At 42.1% G+C, this 10,995-nt stretch overlaps 2 protein-coding genes across 2 annotated transcripts; both read right to left on the reverse strand.

The window, feature by feature from the left end:
- Nucleotides 1-660: 660 nt before the first annotated feature.
- LOC114552176 (DENN domain-containing protein 2A) lies at nt 661-3,262 on the reverse strand. Its single transcript, XM_028572809.1, has 5 exons — nt 2,959-3,262; nt 2,346-2,863; nt 2,198-2,227; nt 1,647-1,901; nt 661-1,565 (listed from the first exon to the last, which is right to left on the reverse strand). The coding sequence occupies exons 2-5, from the start codon at nt 2,478-2,480 to the stop codon at nt 1,485-1,487; spliced, it is 501 nt and encodes a 166-aa protein (XP_028428610.1). The 5' UTR covers nt 2,481-2,863; nt 2,959-3,262; the 3' UTR covers nt 661-1,484.
- A 156-nt stretch (nt 3,263-3,418) lies between these two features.
- Nucleotides 3,419-6,289, reverse strand: LOC114552173 (uncharacterized). The gene is made up of 7 exons (XM_028572807.1): nt 6,267-6,289; nt 6,050-6,143; nt 5,771-5,906; nt 4,451-4,644; nt 4,084-4,122; nt 3,822-3,969; nt 3,419-3,514 (listed from the first exon to the last, which is right to left on the reverse strand). Exons 1-7 carry the CDS (start codon nt 6,287-6,289, stop codon nt 3,465-3,467), a joined length of 684 nt encoding a protein of 227 aa, XP_028428608.1. The 3' UTR covers nt 3,419-3,464.
- Nucleotides 6,290-10,995: the final 4,706 nt, after the last annotated feature.

Raw genomic sequence — 10,995 nt, forward strand, 5'->3', positions numbered from 1 at the left:
GATGTAATGTTGTATGTTATTTGTATTTTGAACTGTATCTGTCGGTATTGTTCTGTATGTATGTGTAAATAAATTAATTAATCAATAATACGCTACCTGCGTCTCAAACCTGCGGCCGCTTGGCTCTCGTGAGATTGTCGTTGCCTACGCGTGCGTGATGTCAGAGCAACGCTCCAACTCCATTCAAGTCTACCTGCTTTTTAATCAGACAATACTGCCAACGTAAGCTACGTCACAAGGAATGGCTGTTGGTGCAAACATTGACAAGCAAACCCAGTGAACGTTATTATCAAATAAACAAAGTAACAGGAATACACAATATCCTTGTCCTTGGAACCTTTTTATTTTATTAATAACTAACTAGGAAAAAGGTAGCAGTAAAGTTTTGTGTAAGAAAACAAAAACTGAAGTACAGCTACTATTTAGAAGAGACATGCCACTTCCTCAATCCTCAATACAACTATATAAGGAAAACCCGTAACGGCAAAGATGGCGGTTGTATGCACATGTCCCGCCCCTCCCGCTGGAAAGCCAATCATCTGCTTTTTAACAGTCAAGCCGGGAAACATTTAAGCCTATCGTCTGGTTCCACTGACGCATGCGCACAGTTGGTTTTGCGACAGCGGAGACAATTTGGCCACAGCGAGTTGTGGCGTGTCACGCCGCCTTCACACTGGCAGTTGAAATCAGCTCCGATACGGCCGGAAGTCATTCATTTCCTCTGGAGATTCGCAGAGCGCATGCAAATGGGTCCAAACCGGGTCCGAACGAGTGCAGTGCGAAAAAAAATGACATGTCAACATCCTGGGCAACTTTACTCCACGCAGCAGCCTTTCTATTTATATCTGTATAAGAGAGGTCCGAGAGAATCGGACATTCAGACACTTATCAGTCCTTCTAGTTGTTCTGCCATTTTTGTAAATCGCTTCCGAAGCTCTTCAACGGTGTAGTACGAGGTCCGCTGGGGGCGTATTACGGAGCTGATTTCAACTGCCAGTGTGAAGGCGGGTGTGTGCAAGATCAGATGGAAGAGGACGATAACAACGCCAAGGCACCGGACTACCATGGTAGTTAAAGCACAACACCGGCATTCTGGATAGAGACGTAAATGAAGTTGGTGTCGTGAACCCTTGCGCATGCGTATTAACAGTATAACCTGTGGGGAAAAAAGCGTTATTTTGAGGCAAAGTCATCAAACTTTTCCAGCGATTTTTATCATTCTACTGCTGTTTCTATACATGTAGTTTTTATGTCCCGATGACCAGTAAAAGTGCAGTTTTGACTCTCTGCCCATTCATTTAGATAGGAGTCCGAAATAGCTGGCCGGAGGCGTTGCCAAGATGGCGGCCGAGTGGCATGACTTGCCTAAAAGGACTTTGGCCAAACCAATGTTTGACAGTGTGCAATGTTAATTCATTTACACAAAGTCTGATAGAGGCTGTGTGAAATGTTTGACAGTAAATCTGCATTTGCAAGTGTAATCGTTAGTGGGTGTAACAATCCAAATAACTGCAGACCAAAGTGCTGTGGCTTACCCCCCGCTGCTTTTTCAGAGAAGTCTGCAGCTGCAAGAAAAAAATATCGGGTATGAGAAGTTGACCCCATACTGTGATGTGCACCAAGTTACTCTTTGCATAGACCCTGACCAGTTGTTCTGCATCCTCAGCTGTCAACCCTTCTTCGGACTCGCTGCTGCTGTCCAACTCGTCTGGCGGGTCAGTCTTTTCCGTGTCCTCCACCTTGCTTAAATCTCCCCCACTTGGTGGCGGCGGCGAGTCCTCCAGTGGTGGTGGTGGCTGCGGCTGCGTTGTCATTGGCTGCGTTGTCATTTGCTGGGACCCATGTGGTGATGGTGTTAATTGGGGGTTGCCGGCGCCATGGTACTGATATAGCCTCCTTGGCTGAAATAAAGTTACACGAGAGAGGTTGTAAAGGGTTTAAAATGCCGGCAGCCCATAACCACTAAACTGGTTTCAGAAAACATGAAATAGAATAAGTTAATCCAATTTGTAATTTGAGTTTGATAGAGAGTATGTGAAATGCTTGACAGTGTCTAATGTACAATCGATTATAATAAGTCTGATGATGATTGTGGGACGTGTGTAATTTGGCTACATTTTTTAAAATATATTATGCCACAGCTATAGACTTTGTATAAAACTCCACGTAAAAATATAGAAAAAGTGTTACGGCTTACCCTCAGCGACATCTTAAGGGGACGCTTTACCTGCAAGTAAAAAATGAGGTAAGCAAAGTTTATTTTTGAAAGTTTTTTTATTTTTTTATTTATTTTTTGTTTTTTTTATTTAGTGAGATGCTAAGTTATGCTGTGCATTGGTGCTTACGGCTTTTTGGTCATCTTCCTCCGACTCGCTGCTGTTCATCTCCTGTAAGGTACTGCATGGTGTGTCTTCATAGACCAGCAACTGTGGCTCAAGTGTCCGTGGCGGTGCAGGTGAACCAGTCTCTGTTGAATCCATGGCAACGCCGGACTGGTCATCGGTATCGGACGGTTCAGACGCGCTGTAGTCTGACTGGTCATCACCCTCCGGCGTCCACGACACGCTGTTGTCCGAGTTGTCGTCTGCGCTATCCTCCGAGGCCGGTGTGGTTGACGCTCCGCCGGCAAACTCATTTGATTGAACCTGAACCTGAAGCCAGGTGGTGTGTCCCGGGCTGCTGTGGGAGGGTGGAGAGCTCCTGTTTCAGCAACCTGTCTTCGATAGAAACACGAGGTGTGATGGCGGGGCGCTCCCCACACCCCACATGTGTCGTACAAAACGCCTGAAGCGTTTCCCAGTCCTCCTAAGTTGGAGTTTATCCCTCTTGAGGTTACGTTTTTCGAACATCGCTATCAGGTACTCTGTAAACAAGAGAAGAAGAAAGAGCAGAGTGTTACAGAAATGTCGGGCCATGCAGGCTGAGTAATGAATAATAATGCATTACTACTCAACAAACCAAAGTCTTTTTGGTGCTTCTTTGGGGCGCGGGGCTGGCTGGCCGAACCTGCTTGTTGTTTTGTTTCCCTGAGGGCAGACAGTTGTGAAGCTATTTCTTTCCTTCTGGAGTCCTCCAGGATCAATTTGATGTCCTCTTTCTGTGGAGACAGAACATTAGTTGGGACAGTGATCATTATTACACAATACATTATTGACCACTCAATTCATAGATACCAGGTCTGGACCCCACCGCTCTGAAATGACAGCAAAACAATAACATCTGTTTTTACAAAAGTGCAAGATGCATAACGTCATATCGTGAAGAGCTTTTAAATGCCGGTCGAGACGGATGTATTTTTGTCCATGGCATGGTGTCGCTGGGCAGCCTAGTGGGACTGCATATCTAAATAAACAGAGTCATACATTTTAAGCACAATAATCAGCAGCCTGTGTTTGTGTGTGAGTGCCATTTAACTTACCTTCCAGAAGCCATTCCCAGCAGGAGCCTGCGTTCTGTGCCATCAGTCACACAGTGAAAATCCCAGAGATGCTGCGGTCTATTGGCGTAGCTGTCTCTGCACAACGGGCAAGGTTTCATTGTTTCCTTTTGTTTTCTGTGGAGATATAAGTCAACAGGTGAAGCTCATGATAGAAACTGTAACAAGTAGAGATTAGATTAGATAACACTTTATTTATCCTACCATGGTGAAATTGACTTGTAACAGCAGGAGAACATAACATACACAAAATAGAAAAGGCAAGTAGATGTAATATGCCATTAAATAACAGCATAAGTAATTCACACACATTCAAAGTCTGTATTTCTTTGCAATAATTTTACAACTCTATTAGTATGACGAGTGTATAATAAAAGACACTCACCAGCGATCCAAAGTATAATGAGAACAAGTTGTTTGCCGCGTCTACTCCTCTCTTCAGCGTCCAATCTCCTCCGGGACTGTAGTTGTTGAGTTGCAGGGCCATTTATGTGAAGACACAGGCAGCCTATGAAAATGGAGGGCACATCCCACTTTGGAAGGCCCGCCTACATGTTGTGAATACGTCTTGAAGCAGCATATTGGGAAGACGGTTTGATGAGCATGCTTTGGAAAGGATGTAACCAGACTGATTCAGACGTCCTTACCAAGACGCCATGGACTCGGCGTTCAGAAGCATCAAATCCCTGCAAATTTACGGTATGTTTACAACTATGTGTTTTACTACTTGAAAACAGAAAATGGAACCAATACATTTGATACAAACAAACCATTTATTCAATATTTGAAATTACCTACATACACAACTATACAAATAAAATATTAAAAAAGATATAAACAAATATAAACATATAAACAAAGGACACAATATCACATCAGCCAGGAAAAATCTGGAATGCTGTCATCATCCCACTGGATGTCAGATGACAACAGCTGCAAGGAAGAAATAAAAGCTAAGAGACGTTGGTCCCCATACTGTGAGATGTTAAAGTTTTGCTGTGCACCTGTGCTCACCAGTTCCAGATCATCCTGGGGGTAAACCTGAGCCAACCGACTGCTGCAGCCCTCACTCGGGTATGGTGGCGGACAGCCAGCAGGTGAGGGAGAGCCAGCAGTCGGTGGTGACCCGGCTACCTGAGGTGGTTGTGGTGTAGCTACAGAGGCAGCTTCTCCACGGACAGAAGGACCTGCCTCCTCTTTCCCAGCTTCTGAGAGACGGAGGTGTGTATACAGTTACTCTAATCTGACCACTTTTTTCAGTAACGAGTAATCTAACGTGTTACTACTTCCAAACCAGTAATCGGATTAAAGTCACTGTGCGTTACTATTTGTCATTTTCCTTAGTAAAAATATATATTTTTGCTTTCTTCTTGCTCTTGGGGAGTGAAGTCACGTATGCGACAAGTCACGTTTTCAGCATATGGACAGTTCACGTGTACCACGCAGCGACACAAAAACGTAAACAACAATGGAGGGAGGAGAGAGATGTGCGTTTTCTAGCTGGAAATACAGTCACTATTTAGAGTTTGTGTCAGCTAAAGACGGCAATATTAAGGTTGGTTGTACACTCTGTGCTGGTGGCGACTACGTCAAATTTGTAGAAACATTTGGAGTCTCAGCGCTGCAGTCAAACTTACAGAGCAAGTCCCAGCAGGTGGTGCGAAGCAGAGAGAAGGAGGTCCCCCACCACCCAAACAACAAAAGCTGGACTTTTGTGCAAAACCAGTAAGTGGGGGAGAGTTGAAGAAGTTGGTCGGGCAGTAGGCCTATGTTGTAGCGGAAATGCTGCCCTTAAACAGGGTTGACTCGCTCTCTTTCGTGCCATAATAAACCAGATCCCTACTACTGGCAACGTTGAGCTGCCTCACAGTAAACCGTTTTTATGTTGAGGCTGTAGGGGTGTTGTCGGCAGCTGCTGCATGTAGCTAATAAAGTAACTTGTAATCTAACTTTGTTACTTTGAAAATCAAGTAATCTGTAAAGTAACTAAACTACGTTTAAAATCAAGTAATCTGTAAAGTAACTAAACTACTTTTAAAATCAAGTAATCTGTAAAGTAACTAAGTTACTTTTTCAAAGTAACTGTGGCAACACTGTGTATAAACATATGCATCTTTTCACCGCAATGCACGACACAGATCCGGAAAGATGTACCTCTGTTACCCAATCAGTACGGACAAAGTTACACTGAGCTTGTGAAGCTGTAAGTAGACAATCAGCTATTAGAGCCACTACTGGAATGAGAGGCAGATCCGCTCTGGTAAGTATTCATTAATAGGTATGAATTAGTGTGACAGCAAACATTACAGCAAGGATTTTGAAGTTCAAACTCACCATGGAGTTCCTCGCCGATGGACAGCAGCAATTGCTGAATCAGCTGTATTTCTTTTTTTTCAATTTTGATTTTTAGAAGCCTTTCATTCACTGCAACCTTTCGCTGGCTCAGCAATACAGCCGTCCTCGCCTCCTTCTGTGAACACAGAACATAAGCTGAGACGCTGATCCACAGCTGATAAATTACGGACCACTCACTCAAATGTCAATGTATACCAGGTCACCAAAATGAAAGCAAAGAAATACCATATGTTCATTATAAAAAGAGCAAAAGCCTACTGCCATGTTGTGCACGTTGACCAGGTGGCAGTCCAACCGCAAGAATGTGAATCCGTGGCACTTCACGTCTGGGCATCTCAGTCGGCCTCCATATCTGCACACACACCATATTGCCACACACAATATTGTTACACATTGCCAGGACATCATCAGCACCAGTAATCAGCTGTGTGTGTGTGTGTGTGTGTGTGTGTGTGTGTGGGGGGGATACACTGACCTTCCTGATGCCAGGCCTAGCATCAGCCTCGTCTCCTCCCAGTCCGTGACACCATGCACATTTCTTAACCCTTATGTAAACAAAAGTACGTAACCCTTGTTTTGTCCTTTGGGTCACTGGGACCCAAAGGACAAAACAAGGGTTACGTACTTTTGTTTACTTTGTTGAGAATTGATCTCTAAACCCTGTCTCTTGTAAAGTAAGTAAAGTTTATTTCTAGAGCACATTTAAACACAGTTTAAGCTGACCAAAATGCTGTACAAACAAGCACTAAGGTTCTGTATTAACCCTTGTGTTGTCCTTTGGGTCACCAAGACACAAAGGACCACACAAGGGTTAAGTGCCCGGACAAGTTGGCATATGGGCCCTTGCACTCCGGGCACTGTTTTTGTGTCATTTTCTGTGTGTGCAATGTAAAAGCAAACATCAAACATGTGGAGAAATAAGTCAACAGCTGAAATACAAGATTGAACTATTAACAAGGGTTAGGTTTGTAGAAAAAAATGTAACCAGTAGATGGCAGAATTGTAAAGCACTTTGTAGACCATGGCTGGACAAATCTTAGGGCAACAATATTAGAATCCAATCCAAATTGGTCTATAAAACAGAGAAGAAAGATAGAGAGAGGTTGGATTACTAAACTAGGAACTTCATGGCCTGGGGGACTTAATGAGAGATGAGGGGGGCTGTGCTTGACTCATGCTCATTGTTTATGCCTTACCAAAGGTATATGCATGTTTTTCTGTTTAAGGATGTTATATCTGTGTTGTGTGAATCTAGTGAGGAGTGTATTTCCAGATTCACCCACATATTGGACATGGCACTGTAAACATTTAATCAAATAAATACAGTTTCTCATATGGACTCCTGTGTTGTTTTGTGTCCGAAACACTTCTTTGTTATGCTGATTTTGTACAAATCTGTACTGCCTAAAATATTCTGCCTGGACCCTAGTCCTAGGTATAGTCAAAGGTTTTAATTTAGCCTTAACTAAGATATCACCTAAATTGGGATTTTTTCTAAAGGCAGCTATTAATTTGTGGTCCTTTAAAAATATATCATTACCCCCAGAAAAGAGGAAGTTATTTTTTAGTTCTCTTAACAAAATCCAAATTGGTATGCGAATAAGTGACTATAATCGGAATAATAGGGTCCAGACAGATAGGTCTAGGGACAGAGAAAGTACGGAGTGCTTGCAGTAGCATGGTGTGGGTATAACCTCTATCCTTTAAAGCTGAAAACAATATTTGGGTTGCCTCTTCAAAATCCTCCTGGTTGGAACATATCCTCTTAAACCTTAGTAACTGTGACTTAATTAGTCCAGCAAAGGTATGTCTCGGGTGGTGACTAGTCCTGAATAACAGAGCATGAGTGTCAGTTTCCTTAAAGAAAACTTTGACTTGTAGTCTGTGTCCCTCATCAAAATCTTTCCCTTTATAAGTCATAGTATCTAGAAAGTCAATAGAGGAAGGGTTAATTGTGTTAATTGTTTTTACATTTGAGGATATTATATCTATGCTGGGTGAAACGGGTGAGAAGGCTATTGCCTGATTCACCCACATATTGGAGGGAGCATTGATGGCATCTGATAAGGTACACACAGTTTTTGGTCTGGGCATCAAGTCCCTCTTGAGGTTTAAAAACTTCTTTTGTAGTCTGATTTTGAACAAATCGATAGTGTCTAAAAAAATTCATCCAGTCTCTTACTCTTGGGTGGATTAAGGAGTTTTAATTTGGATTTAACCAAAATGTCCTGAAGGTTTCTGTTTCTTCTGTAGGCCGCTATTAGTTTATGTTCAGGGAGAAAAATGCTACCTCCTGAGCAAGAAAAATTGTTTTAGTTTTTGGACAAATTGAACATTGTAGTTCGAATATTGAACAATGATAGGAAGGATGGAGTCTAGACAAATAGGCTTGACTTTTTCAAATGTTCTTAAGGCTTCCCGTAGCATAGTATAAGTGTAGCCTCTATGTACGAGGGAAGAAAAAAGAATTTTAACAGCTTGTTTAAAATCTTCCTGTCTAGTACAAATCCTTTTGAATCGTATGAGTTGTGATTTGACTAGACCTTTAAACGTATGTTTCGGATGGAAACTAGTTTTGTAGAGTAAGGAATGACTGTCGGTTTCCTTAAAGAATACTTTAGTGTCAAGCATATTTGTATTTTTAAACTGGGGACCCTTATAAGTAGTTGTGTCTAAGAAATCAATACTGTCATAACTGAGTATAGCTGTAAGTTGAATAGACTTATTATATTTGTTCATTTGGTCCAAAAACTGGTAAAATTCATCCCTAGAATGTTCCCAAATGCCCCATATATCATCGAGGTATCTGTAATAGTGAAGGGGCATTTTTACACAAGAGGCCAGAGCTCCCGTTTCCCATTCTGACATAAAGATGTCAGCGTAACTGGGAGCAAAGGAGCATCCCATAGCTGTGCCTTTAATCTGTAAGTAATATTGGCCTTCAAATTCAATATCATTTTTTGTTAGGTTAATCTCTAGGAATTGCAAAATCTCTTTGTCAGGCCTCTTGCTATCAGGGTGTTTAAAAAAAAAAATTTTGACAGCAGACATGCCTTGAGATGTCTCAATATTGGTGTAAAGACTGGCAACATCCATAGAGAATAAAAAGGCGGGATTTCTAATGTCCTAATTGTGTCAACAAATTGGTAAGTGTTTTTAATATAGCTGTCATGTTTAGTTGATAATGGGTTCAGATAAAAATCAACATATCTGGCCATATGGTAGGTTTCAATATTATAGTTGGAAACAATTGGTCTACTAGGTGGGACCTTGAAGGAATAGACCATTTTTCAGCTGCTTTATGTATCTTAGGAAGCATGTAAAACCTTCTAGGTCTAGCTATTCTGTTGCTGAGGAGGTAGCCTCTTTGTTTATTATTGATACATTTTTTATTATACAGAGAAGTAACAATTTCTTCGATTAGAGGGACCGTGTCTGTATAAATAGGATGATCTAATTTTGTATAGTAATTTGTGTCACTTAATTGTCTCAATCCTTCTGAAACATAGTCTTGCCTGTCCATGATGACAACCGCACTGCCTTTGTCGTCGGCTTTAAGTACGATGTTATCATTACTGAGCTGCTTTAAAGCCTCGGTCTCAAAATTGGAAAGATTAGGTTTAGTAGAACTGATTTTGTACTCTTTTTCTTTTTCTTTTTTTTTTTTTTTTTTTTTTTTTTTAAAGAATTTAGTTCCAATTGGATTAAGTCTGAGACTTCTGGTGGAAGCTGGGCCAGAGCAGGAGACCAGGTAGATTTTGGCATAAAAGGTAACATTATTGTATCTGGTTTGTTTTTATAGTACACTGCCAGTTTTAATTGCCTGTGATAGGTTTGAATATCAAATCTCATCATGTCTCTGATTTCTTTCTTTGTTTGTTTAGAGCTTGAAGGAATAAAGGTAAGACCTTTGTTAAGTAAACTCTGTTGAGCTATTGTTAGTCTAAAAGTGCAGGAGAGATTCACTACTGGGTTAGGGTTAGGGGAAAATAAAAAAAAGTAGGGTTAGGGATAAGGGTGATAGCCACGATCATCAAGTGATGATCCTCAACCGTGTGTTGGCCGACATTGTAAATCCGTCTTAACGGTGAAACGGTATGTAACAGATTCAAAGTGTGAAAATGTGTTTCATTGCAAAGCCGGATTCGCAATCTCATCTAGCAAAGCCGGCTTCGCAAGGAGTGTGTTTTTGACACTTTGAAAATGTACGTCAACCTGGGAACGAGGGTAAGGGGGTGATAGCCACGATCATCAAGTGATGATCCTCAACCGTGTGTTGGCCGACATTGTAAATCCGTCTTCGTAAGGGTGAAACGGAATGCAACAGATAGATTCAAAGTGTGAAAATGTGTTTCATTGCAAAGCCGGATTCGCAATCTCATCTAGCAAAGCCGGCTTCGCAAGGAGTGTGTTTTTGACACTTTGAAAATGTACGTCAACCTGGGAACATGGGTAAGGGGGTGATAGCCACGATCATCAAGTGATAATCCTCAACCGGGTGTTGGCCGACATTGTAAATCCGTCCTCGCAATTTCACCTCGCCATTGTAAAGCCGTCCTCGCAATATCTCCTCGCCATTGTAAAGCCGTCCTCGCAATTTCACCTCGCCATTGTAAAGCCGGCTTCGCAATAGGGTTAGGAGTTAAATACAAAGAGGCCTGTCGCCGGAGGCGGCGGGTCTCTGATTGCACTCGCTTCAAGTGAGGGCTGGTCTCCACCCACCCCACCCTCCCATGGGAAGGGGGCACCTGGCACAAAAGTGCATTAAACTAATCCCTAATGGTTAGTTTAATGCAGTTTAATGCAGTTTAATCCTACGGCAGCAGGATTGAAGCACGAACCATGGACTTTAGACTAATTCCCCCCTATCCTATCTCTCATTTAGGCCGTTGGGCAGGTGTGTGCCCAGCTTTTGGATCCAAGACCTCTCCATTCTCCTACGTTGCTGGACCGACCATGCTGGATTGGACTCCAGAATGGTGGCCCTGAGGTTGGTCCAGCCGTGGTCCACAAAATGTTGGACTAAGGGGATGTGTAGATTTTTTTGTCTGTTGATATTGTACCTGTGCTGGGTAAATCTGGTCAATAAAGAGTTACCTGATTCCCCCACATATTGCTTGGAACATTGTGAGCATCTAATTAAGTAAATATTTTTCTGATGTACAGTTGTATTATTTTGGGTTAAGAAAACCTCTTTTGAGCTT

The sequence above is a fragment of the Perca flavescens genome, unplaced genomic scaffold, assembly GCF_004354835.1.
Source record: "Perca flavescens isolate YP-PL-M2 unplaced genomic scaffold, PFLA_1.0 EPR50_1.1_unplaced_scaf_9, whole genome shotgun sequence".
In the NCBI taxonomy this organism is placed as follows: domain Eukaryota; kingdom Metazoa; phylum Chordata; class Actinopteri; order Perciformes; family Percidae; genus Perca; species Perca flavescens.